Source organism: Aotus nancymaae, unplaced genomic scaffold (genome assembly GCF_030222135.1).
Source record: "Aotus nancymaae isolate 86718 unplaced genomic scaffold, 86718_ANA_hifiasm-v0.15.2.pri h1tg000020l, whole genome shotgun sequence".
Classification (NCBI taxonomy): domain Eukaryota; kingdom Metazoa; phylum Chordata; class Mammalia; order Primates; family Aotidae; genus Aotus; species Aotus nancymaae.
Window position 1 is genome coordinate 27,544,760 of NW_026988432.1, and position 12,933 is coordinate 27,557,692.

Here is a 12,933-nt window from a genome sequence, read left to right on the forward strand (position 1 = left end):
ATCCAAAGAAGTCTAAAATTGTCCTACCAAGCTCAGTTTTCACACTGAAAGCCAAATCAGATGCAGGGAAAAAAAGTATTTTTAAATGAACAGTATAAGTGGTAAACTATTTTTAATATACTGCTATTTTCATACAATTTAGGGAGTGCAGGTTGAAGGGAGGGTCCATTCTGGGCAGATGTGGAACATTCTTTTCAAGGGGGAGGTGGGTAATGTGACTGCCTTTATGTATGTCAAAAGCAAGACTGGGAGTGAAAGGTTTTTTTTAGGATTTCTCAGAGAAATTGGCCCAAGTGTGAGGAATTTGCATTTCATTAAGCGATGAAAAGTGGATTGCTACAGTAAGAACTGTAGGTGAAATGTTTCATAGGACTAGCTCTATTTAGTCATCATTCTGAGAAGCGATGATGCCTATTCTTGTTGACAAATGAGGCAGAAGGATAACTCTAGGGCCTGCCACCATGAGGAGTAAGTTCTTATGAACATTAGTTTCTAATGAGCTATCACATTTTTCTCATTGAACAGCAAACTCCAGGTCATAGACGGAACCCATCAAACCAAAGTAGCTTAGAATCTGACTCCAATTACCCCTCCATCTCCACATCTGAGATCGGAGACACTGAGGATGCCCTCCAGCAGGTGGAGGTGAGTGATGCGGGCTCTTGGCTGCTGTCCTCCTCCCGAGGGAGCGTGTGCTTTCTCTGTGGAGCTGCCCAAGAGAGATTTACTATTCTGCTGGTGGTGACCAGAGTGCCCAGGGGCTAATTCTTGAGAGCAGGATCACTTGGATTCCAGTGGGTTTAGAGGCAGTTCTCTGGAGTCAATACTTACTGCCCACAGCAACACGTTATTGTTCACCTTATACCCTATCCAGAAAGGAGAGAGGACCTCTGATTCCTCTTGAAAAGCCAAGAAACTGACACAGAGAGGTGAAATAGCTGGTTTAAGAAGGAGCAGCTAAGTCATTAAAATAGACACAATTTATCATCCCTACTTGGTATCACAGTGCATATAGTAATATCTATAAATACACAAGAAAATTTCCCCCCTCACTTAGAAGCTGGATAAAACTCAAAACAACAAATATTTGGAATGAAAGTATGCTGGGTGACTGTATCTTTGTTGGTAATAGCCTCTTAGAATCAGTCACTAAATGTACCACACAGTGGACTGTGTGGTCTGTGTGTAATTTTGTCAAAGGTACAAAAAATAACATTTTTCCTCTGGCATTTGAAAAGAAAACCACAGTCACGTGTGCATGCACGCGTGCACACGCACACACACACACCCCACCTTATAAAGCCTGTGGAGATAGACATGGAAGAGAGACAGAAGAAACACAAATGGGTTTGGAGCATATCTTTATGCAGGCTCTGCTGGTCAGTGCTAGAAAAACAGTGGTGACTAAGCTAGAGAAGTCCTGCCCTCAGGAAGCTTGTTTGACAGAGAGCTCGACAATAAGCAGTTAGGGAAGAAACGTGATAAAACTGCAGGTACTGCTAAGTGCTATAAAGCAAAATAAAAGCCCACGAGTGATAGAGAATGCTGGAGCAGAGGGTGGAGGGAGAGGAGGAGGTCGGATCTCCAGGACTGAAGTTCTCCTGTTGTGCAGTTCTTCATGGCTTGCTGGCTGCTGGGCGCCCTGAGTAAGCCTTGCATGAGTGCTGGCTTGAGGCGCTTGCTTTTGCATTGCAGTCTTCTAAGTCTAGCCCCCTGGAGGCTTCAGTCAGCCTCAACTCCAGGCTTATCACCCCAGTATTTGTATGTCTGACTATCTACATGTAGACATGAGCATTGTCATCACTGGGTTTATGTTCTTCAAGGACGCCAAGAGTGGTCCAGTCCCAGTTAAACATGAAGCACTCATTAAATCCTGGTGGAACCAAATTCTGTTGTCTCACATGTACATACATGTGCTTAAAAATCCACGTGGATGTGCTCATACACATTACCCATTCACAGGCAGATACACATGTTTGTACACCTCTGTCCCCACGCATTAGAGTCCTGGAGGGCAAACCCAAGCATGAATCCAAAAGGAACAAAATCTGGGAAATAGATGCTTTAAGATCTGTTGGATAAATAGGTTCCACGGCAGAGCAAGCACTGATTCCGTTTGAAGGTGCAATCAGTGTTGGTTGACAGTGCATTCCGGTGACTGGTAACCACGCTGATTCTTCACCAGGAAGCGTTATGTCCCAAGTTTTGTAGTTTCTCTGCTGTGAGACCATTTTCCGAAAGTGAGCTCTTTTAACTCCCAAAGAAAGTGCCTGTGTTTTCATCCATTTGTTCTTTGAATATATGATTGGTCATTTTAAGTGGCTCACACAAGAGGAATATAAATGGCTGAGATGTTATCTGGACAGAAAATGAGCCTGGAACACCAACTCTGATATGAGAAATGCTAGTTGGTTGCCATTGGCTTTGTATTTGAGATGCAAATTGATGTTTTGGAGGAGAGGGGAGACAGATGGCTGATCGAGAGGGAGGCAGTGAGGTGCTGTGTGTTCCCTTAAGGCGTGTATTTAGGGAAACCTTTTTTCTGCGCCTGTCTTCCTTTGAAGGAAATCGGCCTGGAGAAGGCAGCCATGGACATGACGGTCTTCCTGAAGCTGCAGAAGAGAGTACGGGAGCTGGAGCAGGAGAGGAAGAAGCTGCAAGTGCAGCTGGAGAAGAGAGAACAGCAGGACAGCAAGAAAGTCCAGGTAGGTGAGGGGCTGCAGTGCTCTTACGGTGCTGGGATGAGAGAACAATCCAGCTCATGCCCCCAGGGCTCCCATGGCAGGTGTAACCACATGGGATCATGCTCCTGCCAAGTCTCAGAGGGCTCCGTATTATTGCACTGGAGTCAGGCTGAGTCTTTGAGCGCCCCTACTCCACCCAGCTGAATAGGAGTGAGCTCCCTTGTGCCCCGGGTTTCCGTTGGTGAAGCTGCGGGGAAGTCTGTGGCATCATCACCTACTTGCAAGGAGGGGAGCTCCCTGCCAGGAGGACCAGGGTGTGTAATAAGAGTATAAATACAGCAGAAGTCAAATGTTTGTGCAGATAACCTATTGCCCTTCCATACCTGCGATCTGGCAGGGGCTTGGGTTCAGCCTTTATGGGTCAGAGGCAGACCGAGTGTGTGTCACTCACCCTCCTCTCCCATGGCTATACCCTTGCCTCAGTCTGGATTATCAACAGCCTCTTGGGTCTAGAAAGGATGTTGTTTGAAATCTTAGTAGCCCCAAAAGCAGGCTGGGCGTGGTGGCTGACACCTGTAATCCCAGCACTTTGGGAGGCTGAAGCAGGCGGATCACGAGGTCAAGAGTTCGAGACCAGCCTGACCAACATGGTGAAACCCTGTCCCTACTACAAATACAAAAATTAGCTGGGCGTGGTGGCATGCGCCTGCAATCCCAGCTACTCAGGAGGCTGAGGCAAGAGAATCATTTGAACCTGGGAGGCAGAGGTTGCAGTGAGCTGAGATTGTGCCACTGCACTCCAGCCTGGGTGACAGAGCGAGACTCCGTCTCAAAAAAAAAGGAAAAAGCCCCAAAAGCAATCGTTCCATCTGAAGGACCTAGTGGGCACCTATGCTGCACTCAGAACTTTGCCAGTGCCAGGCACGTAGTAGCTACACGAAATGTTCATTAATGTAAGAGAAATCCCCAGCCATTGAGGAAGTCAAAATCTAGTTTGGGAGAACCAGATGTAACACCGGTGAAAAGTAAAAAAATAGCATTGGTAGCACTTAAGTAAATGCAAAGTTGAGTGTGAACAGGTTGGTGCTATAGGAGCAGAGAACCCATTGAATATAGCAGTGCTGAGAAGGAAAGAACCATTTATTTCTTTGAAGATAGAAGGACCACTTCTAAAGGGCACAAGGCCAGTTCTGCCGTGGGTTATATCATCAGCTGACCTCATAGTGGGCTTGAAAAAGGCCTTTTGTATGTTCTCAGGCCAAATTACTAATTGTGGAGTTCGACACCTACCCCATGTTCTCAGTCCCCACGCCTTCCCCCACCTCTGTGCCCAGTCATTTTTTGCAACACCTGTGTTCCCTTTGCAATCAAGTGTGATACAGATTCTGATCTATATTGCTAGCAAATTCTTATGTGTGCATGTGTGTGTATATTTTTCCCCTGAGCAGTAAGTGGGGAGGTAAATCTTGCTGATGGGTTTAAATCTCTCAGGTGGATTTGATTCAGAATGGAAAGTAAAAAGATTAGGTTTCTAAATGCCTCGTTCAGTTATCAGGAAAGCTGCCTAATAAGCAAGTGCAAATCAAACCTCTGAAAAGCTGCACAGATGACATCAGACAGTGCCTGACATACAAGTGCTTAGCCTATCCAGCTGTACCTAAAGATTCATTCTCCAGGCTCCCCATTGCAGACATGCCAATGAATTTTGGAATCTTGGCTTTAGAACTTCTCTTGATTCCAAATAAAAAAGGGTATCTTTTTTCCTCCAAAATAATCACTGAATGATAGTTAGAACTCTAGACTTGGGCCGTAGCTCTGTTGTGTGTATTAAGGATCTCTCTTTAGGGAGAATGGCCTTGTTTCTAACAGTTTAAGGAAGGAAAGACAGGAGTGGGTTGGGGGAGGGTGTGGGATCCCTCTACAGCACCCTGAAATGGAGTTTTTGAAGGTCAAGTTCTTGGATTCGCTGTTGGTCCAAAGAGGGATCCTGAGCTACCTGGGTCTTCATTCTGTGGAGACATGGCTCAAGTCTCAGCCGCAGAGAGAGGCCACATACTGAGTGAAGAACGGCAGGGAAGCCCATGGAATGTACCATCTGTATGGGAGTGACTGAGTTGCTGTGAGGGTGGGGCCTCTATGACAGTCTGTGGTCAGTGCATTTGACCTCCCACCCAGCCACCTCCCTTTCTCAAGCCTGGCAAAGTCACCTTGGCCAATAGGGTGATTCCTATGGGCTGCCCACTTAAAAACATGACCACCAGCCCATCTTAATAGAGCCCTTTGAGTCTGAGTAGGTGATCTCCACTTCTGAGACTCCAACGCACTCAGCATTATCCATGGACACATGGCAAATCCATGCTACATAGAACACAAGTGCAGATCTCTCACCAGGGCAGCAGGTTGAATCCGGACCCTGGACAGCCACAGCCTCCTGTACCACTGGTGTTGGTGGAGGCAAAACAGACCCTGGTACCTTGGAGATGTTCTATCCCCAGGTGGCAGGGCTGGAAACAGTGCAGTAAGTGTCAGCATCCTTCAGCTGGGAGGAGTACAGGAGATGCTCAGATCCTGTTCCTGTCTCCAAGTCTGAGGCGCACTAGTCCATCCACAGTGGGAGGACTTAATGTTCCCGGCTAGCACTGTAGGTAATCTCATTAAGTCTCTGTTCTTTTTTACCTCCAAAAATCCATCTTATTCAGGGACCATCACCCCCTACTTGAAATTACTCCAAGTAGTTAACCATTTATGAAGCTGTTTCTACCCCTTCTCACTGGCAATCCAAGTGTAGTATCAGCTAAATAACTGTAGGAATCATTGGCTCAGCTGAATCCTAGTGAGCTGTTACTCCAGACATTGCCATAGACGAGCACTAGCTTTGAAGTTCTGATGTCAGAGCATGTTACGTGTTGTGGGCCAGCTCTCCTGCTACCTGCGGTAGTGTCGTGGAGGAAGCAGCTCTCTGCGAGGTGCTTAGAGTTTAGTTGGGAAACACACATTGGGAGCTCTTCTTCCTCATAAACTGAAACAGAGACGCAGTTTTACAGTGTGTGTTAGCTTCCTAGGGCTGCTGAAACAAAACACCACAACCTGGATGACAAAACAATTTATTGTCTCCGAGTTCTGGAGGCCAAAAGTCAGAAATCCAGGTGTTGCCAGCCCGTGTTCTCTTGAAGGCTCTGGGGGAGGATTTGCTTCGTGCCTTTCTCTCAGCTTCCCATGTTTCTGGCCATCCTGGTGTTCCCTGCCTGGCAGCTGCGTGGCTTCAACCTCGCCTCTGCCTTCACATGGCCCTCTTCCCTGTATCTTCTTTCTACTGGATTAGTACCCACCCTAATGACCCTAGCTTAACTTGATTACATCTACAAAGACCCTATTTGCAAATAAGGTCACATTCTCAGTCTCTGGGGTAAAGACTTCAGCATATCTCTTGGGGGGCACAATTCAAGCCGTAACACAATACTGTATGTATTCAACCTACAAGTGCCTGTGGGGACCATGCAAGTGAAGGTGGGGGTGGGGCCAGGAGGGAGGTGTTAATGAAGAACTTCATGCTAGGCTGGAGTACTGAGCTGCACTTTGAAGGTGGGAAGGAAGTGAATTTGTGGAGCGTTGGGATATTGGATATTCACTCATAGGCAGAATGAGCAAGTTCGACCTCAGTCAGAAACACCTCTGTGGAATATCTTGCTCGAGGTCCACGCTTCTCTTTGTCTCTCTATCTGTGCAGGCGGAACCACCACAGACTGACGTAGATTTGGACCCGGATGCAGATCTGGCCTACAATAGTCTGAAGGTAAGACTCTTGGGGGACAAGCTTCCTGGAATTCTCACCTGGCGGAGGGCAGATGACAAAGCTGGGCATCAGGAGGTTGGGTCCTGAGCCCCGGTCTGCTAACAAGGAGAGCCATAAGCAGGTAGCTTCCCCTTTCCATGCTGTAGTTTATTCAGCTTTGGAATGAAGGAAAGTTTGTATCTACTATAGGAATGAGAATAAATATATTACCTACTCAACACAATTTCAGTTCAAATATGGCCACTAAAAATCACTTAGGAAAAGATCAAGGCTTGCATGGGTAGATGTAGGGCAGAGGGACCTGCCAGTGCGTCTGCTGCTGGCGTGGGGAGACAGCGTGGCAGAACAGTGGGAGGTGAGCAGGCCCCCGTGGCAGGGAGAGGAGTGCAGGGAAAAGGGGCTTCAGGATAGGCCCAACCCATTCCCATCCTCAAAAACAGGATAATGTGGGAATTTATCCTATCTGCCAGTCACTTACAGAACTACAAATAACTCTGGCTGGTTGGTCGGAAGGTAGTGAGTTATCGCAATCGATTTTTCAGTCTGTTACAGATCGAACTCCTTGTTCTGTTTCCTCCCCCGTCTTACTGCTGCACTTGACTTGTCAAAAAATAAATAACTCTGGTAACAGCTACATTGTCCAGGAGAACAGCTTTGAATCATTCCTATGGCTTATTTCCAATTTCTTAAAGTGTAGTAAAATACACAAAAAATTTACCATCGTAATTAACTCTTTTTAAGTGTACAGTTCAGTGTATTAATACATTCGGAATGTTATGCTAGCATCTGACCACCATCTGTCTCCATAACTCTTTTCATCTTTTAAAACTGAAATTCTGTACCCATTAACAACTCCCCATTTCCTCCTCCCCCAAACTCTGGCAACCACAACTATACTTTCAGTCTCTCTGCATTAGACAACTCTAGGTTCCTCACATAAGTAGAATTGTGTAGTATTTTATTTTGTAACAGGCTTATTTCACTTAACATTATGTCCTGAGGTTCATCTATATCGTAGCATGTGTCAGTCTGCTTTTGAGGCTGCTTCCCATTGTGCGTATATGGACCACACTTTGCTTTTCCATTTGTTTGTTGGTTGAATGCTGACCCTGGACAGCCACAGCCTCCTGTGCCACTGGTACATTTTTCTACAAATTTCTTTGTAAATGTGATTTCCACAGTTGATTAAAATTGTATGGCATGGCCAGGCGCAGTGGCTCACGCCTATAATTGGGAGGCCAAGACGGGTGGATCTTGAGGTCAGGAGATCAAGACCATCCTGACTAACAAGGTGAAACTCCATCTCTACTAAAAATACAAAAAAATTAGCTGGGCTTGGTGGCATGCACCTGTAGTCCCAGCTACTCAGGAGGCTGAGGCAGGAGAATGGCTTGAACCCAGGAGGCGGAGGTGTCAGTGAGTCAAGATCATGCCACTGCACTCCAGCCTGGGTGACAGAGTAAGACTCCATCTCTATGATTATCACGATTATCCATTCTCTAATTGATGAATATATTCTCATGTTTTACTATTATAAATAATCCTGTGATGAAACGAGGCTTTTTTTGAGAGAGAGAACTGGACTATCCATAAGTATTTTATTAAAATTCCTCAGAATTTTGAAATAAACTGTATCCATTACTGTTTACTGGGGCTAGATTTGTAAGACAGAGCCATTTTCACAACTTTAGCCTAGTTTTACGGAACACGGATCCATTTTATTGGTTTTAAATCTTACAAAGTTACAGAATGGTGGTATAGTGTTGACTATATATAGAATGTCAGTGACCCCTTATTCAAAACTGCACTGCCTCCAGCAGTAACGCTCATCCCATGTGAAATATCTGCTTTTCAGTGGTCGTCCTCATAGGGTGCTCTCCAGGGATGTACTGACGTTTAAGAAATAGACACACAAACTCTCTATAGAAAGGTTTCCTGCCCAGTCCAATGGCCAGCTAACCTAGAAGCTTGCAGTCCTGGGGCTGCAGAGCTACCCAAACCCAGAGACAGGAAATCTAAAGCGTGTGGTGTGCAGTGCCCAGCCTCAGCACACTCTCCCAGGGCGGCTTCACCCCACCCTCACACACATCCTCCCAAAGCTTAATTCTTCACCAACATACTGATCCATCTCTAGACCATGATTCCAACTGCTCGCCGCTCTGTAGGGACTGCAGCTGAACACATCTGAACCCTGAAACCCCATCTTGTCTCAATAGATGACACACACATCACCCAAGCATCTAGACTTTGTTCCCTCTCACCTCCCACATCCAAGCAGTCTCCAAGTCTTGACAATTCCACCTCCTAAATCTCATTCACATCTCCCTCTGCTCCCTGCCATGGGCCATGCTGTGTTGTATTCCAGCCAGGTGCCCCACCTCCCCATGGAAACCAGGGAAACCCTTCTGAAGCCCTGTGATGACCAGCTTGCTGCTTTTCCTGGATCCAGCTCCCTTCCCTGGGTTTTGGCAGCCCTCCTTCATGATCTAACTCTCAACTGCATCTCTTGAGCGCCGCCCCCTCTGCTCTGCCTTCTGCAGACTGCATTTCCCCAGCAGGTCCTGCTTGTTCTTCTTCTCTGAGGCCTTTGTACCTAGAAGCCTCTTGCCCGCCTTTTTCACATAGCTAGCTGCTCCTGTCCTTTAGCTGTCAGACTGTTATCTCCCCCCAGTCCTACCCACCAGACTCAGTGATGGCGTTCTTCTCTTTTCCCTGGTGACTCTGGATTCACTCGTGTCATGGTGTGTTTCAGGCTGCAGTGCCATGAACTGTACTTTAGTGTAATTGATGGCTTCTAAGCAGGTGTTGTGCCTGCAGCATCTACCACACTCCCTGGCCTGAAGAAGGCAGATGATGGAGATTGGCGGGAGGGAGGATAACAGAATGGGAATTCTCCAACTGGAATGGCATGGCGTTTGGGTGCATCAAAAATATGTCTTTCACAAAAATTCATCTGTTTCCAGTTATATGAGGTAGGTAGAAGGGTCAAACTCGGAAAGTCGAATGGCAGTTGTAGCAGATGAGGAGTGGGAATGGGGAGTTAGTGTTTGATGGGGACAGAGTTTCAGCTGGGAAGGTGCAAACGTTCTGGAAATGGATGGTGGGGATGGTTGTACAACTAAATGGACTTAATGACACTGAACTGTGCATGTAAAAATAGGTCCGATGGCTAATTTTGTGTTATATATTTTACCACAATAAAGCATGCATATTCTTTTGGCACTGGTGACCAGAAAGGATGATGAGGAAATGGTAGTGAGCCTGCGGGGGAGGAAAGAGGAGTGGAGAGGAGAGGTGGTGGGTGGGACCAGTAGGATGTGGTTAGGGGAGACAGTGTCCAGGAACGGTTAGAGATAAGGTAAATAGAAATGTCACAGATACGCCCTGGGTAGAAATCCTTGAAAAACAACCAGAGCTTTCACCCAGCCTGGCCCTTTTTGTCTTGAGGCACAATCTCACGGCTGAGTAGGGCCTGCGTAGCTGTCAGCACAGGCACTCAGCTGACAGCTGTCACCAAGCTCGGTTCTGGCTGGTCAAGGCTGGAGGAAACCTTAACCGCCGGCTGTCCTCACTCCCTTCAGCCACACCTGAGGAGGCTAAGGTTCCAGGACTGTGCAGTGTGCACCTTGAGCCAGGATGAGGACCCAGCGTTTCTGTCTCCACACCCAGTGCTCCTCTGGCATGTGACGCTGGCTCTCCTGTGGATGGCCTTGGCTGCCAGAATATCACCCAGGCACTGAGGGGATCCTTAACTCCTGAACTTAGTAAATAGACTCACCATAGGCTTGGTGACTCATCAGTAATCATTGAGTATTAAGCACCTTATTCTGGAGCCTTCATCATGTCTGCAGAGTTACTATCTCTGTGCATGGTTCTAAATCTTCTGGAAATCACCACATATACGGTGGAGTCATGGGAGGGGCTCTGGACCAGGAGTCGGGATCTCTGGCCCTCTGTCCTGGGTCAGTCTCTAAACTCCCTGTGAACCTTCCCCTCCCTGGGCTCAGCTTCCTCACTCAGCAAATAAAGAGACTCATTCTACCCAGTGGTCTCCTAGTTCCATCATCCTGTGGCTCTCATCCACAGTGCATATACTCATCCACATCTTTGGGTTTCCTTTGGGAAATTCTGAATCTCATGTATGCCAGGGTCCTGCCAGCAGTTTGTGTGTGATTATCAGACTTCATCTCAAACAGAAAGTTAAATGCACTACACAGAAAATATAAAGTATGTTCCAAAGTTGAGTTCCAATAGCACGTTCGACTCTGTGTGTAGGTAGTTTTTCCTCTGCTGACGTTGACAGTTGGTGGCTTTCTGTATGACCAAAACAGTGTCCCTAGTGTATCTTCCAAGTCATTAGTCCAGGATAAAAGGGATGCTCCATGAAAAACGGGGAGCAAGAGGTTCTCTGGGCAAATACATTTAGGAAATCCTGCATTCTGTACCTTTTCTTGGAAAGTCACAATGCAGATGAACATATTCAGACTCTAGGAAGTCCTGTGTTTACTATATGTCTTTTAAAATCGTTAGTCCAGCATTTCCACAAGGAGGATCTTCACAGCCAGACGTGTTTAGAAACACAAACGCTGTTGAAGCCCTTCAGGGAACGCCGCTCTGGAGGCATCGTGCAGGTGCTTCACGCCTGTGACTTGGAATCATGAGTTCACATCCAGGCTCCAGCTTTGACTCCCTGCTGATGGCAGTCAGAACTTTCCATGTGTTTCAACATTAAAGAAAGAAGCTTCCCAGTGGACAAAAGAAGGGGAGGAGGGGAGGCCCACACAGGAAGAGGGCCCTGGGCCAGGGAGTAATGGCAGCATCCCTTGGGCTGTCTTCCAGAGGCAAGAGCTGGAGTCAGAGAACAAGAAGCTGAAGAATGACCTGAATGAGCTGAGGAAGGCCATAGCCGATCAGGCCACGCAGAACAACTCCAGCCATGGCTCCCCAGACAGCTACAACCTCCTGCTGAACCAGCTCAAGCTGGCCCACGAGGAGCTCGAGGTGCGCAAGGAGGAGGTGCTCATCCTCAGGACCCAGATCGTGAGCGCCGACCAGCGGCGACTCGCCGGCAGGAACGCGGTAACAAGATGGTGGCCCGCAGTGGGGCTGATGAGGGGTGATCCTAGGTGGTAGATTCATGTTTTTTTAATGTATGTATCTTTACCCACGAAAGAGCGGTCTCTCTTGCTGCGGGGTCTCCTCTAAAGGCAGAGCAAGGGACTTGCTGCCCTGTCAGCATAACCTTCCCTGGGGGATGCAGGTAGAAGCTTCTAGAATCTTCTGAAGTTAATATGAACATGTTTAATAGGTAACCTCAGGGGTGGCCTTTTCACCTCATACCCCTTGCTGTTTGCTTTCTGAAGTGGAGAGAGTCATTGGTTCCTCTCAGCCCCTCCAGGGTGGCAAGTCCTGTTCAGTGTATTTTCCTAATGTTCTCACTTTCTGGGACAGACTAGAGCCAGAGGGTGGGGACAGAGGCCACCTGGGTCACTCCATGGGCTCTAAAAGTCTGGGCCACTTCTGGTCATGAGCCTCGGGATGGATGGGGTAAGCAGGTGCTGACAAGTGTGGAGGATTCCAGCCGAGCCAGGATTCACCCGTGTGCTGTAGACTTGGGTGCTTCCTCCTCCCAGGGGCACCTCCTGGCTGTCTTACCCCACCGCCCCACACTCAGCTGTCTCTCAGCCGGGCCTCGTCATTCTGTGTCTCTTCCAAGGTGACCTTTTGAACTCACATTCCTGGCCTGGGTTTGATTGTGGTTGTCTCTGTTCTTCCCAGGCCTTTGTCTTTTCCTAAAGGTATGTTTTTATACCTGTTTGTATATAAAGCCATATTGTGGCAATTGTTTAACCAGAGTTATTTTGGGGTGGGGGGTGTTTCTAGGAGCCGAACATTAATGCCAGAGCAAGTTGGCCTAACAGTGAAAAGCATGTTGACCAGGAGGATGCCATTGAGGCCTATCATGGGGTCTGCCAGACAAACAGGTAAGGCTGCCGCAGTCAACTGTGCTGGACGAGGCTGCAGACAAGGGCCCTGCCCAGCCAAATCTGTTCGGGGTTTTCCTCAGGAGATGACCATGTGCTCAGCATCAGAGAATTATTTATTAGAGGACACGGAAACACTGACTCAGTCCCCTGCCCTACTGTTAGCTCAGCAAGGCTCAAGCAGCACACTCGTAGCACTAGAGCCCCAGACCCCTGAGAAGTCTTAGGAAAAGGAGCTTCCCTGGGAGGATGACAGGAGTGGAATGGAAAGGTCTGGCTGAGAACAGCTTTTCTCCTTGAGAGGAAGCTGGCTAGGGGGCGGTGAGGGGAGGAGGGGGGCTAGCTGACAGCAGACGGCTGCCTAGCCGCCTGCTGCAATGCCCTTCTCGTGCATACAGTGTGTGTCACACCGTGGGGGCCACCCTGTGTCATTCAGGACAGATGGAACCCAAGCTAGGCATTTGAGGGTGGA

The 12,933-nt window shown here is 47.8% G+C and overlaps 1 protein-coding gene across 2 annotated transcripts in view; it reads left to right on the forward strand.

Annotated features, from left to right (window-relative positions):
- Positions 1–12,933, forward strand: part of MYO5B (myosin VB) — a 390,752-nt gene that overhangs the window by 339,589 nt on the left and 38,230 nt on the right. For both annotated transcript variants that reach the window (XM_064379193.1, XM_012440811.2), the window contains exons 25-29: positions 526–645; positions 2,565–2,705; positions 6,412–6,477; positions 11,317–11,556; positions 12,361–12,461. In XM_064379193.1, the coding sequence (XP_064235263.1) occupies positions 526–645; positions 2,565–2,705; positions 6,412–6,477; positions 11,317–11,556; positions 12,361–12,461 (668 nt within the window). The remainder of the gene's footprint in view (positions 1–525; positions 646–2,564; positions 2,706–6,411; positions 6,478–11,316; positions 11,557–12,360; positions 12,462–12,933) is intronic.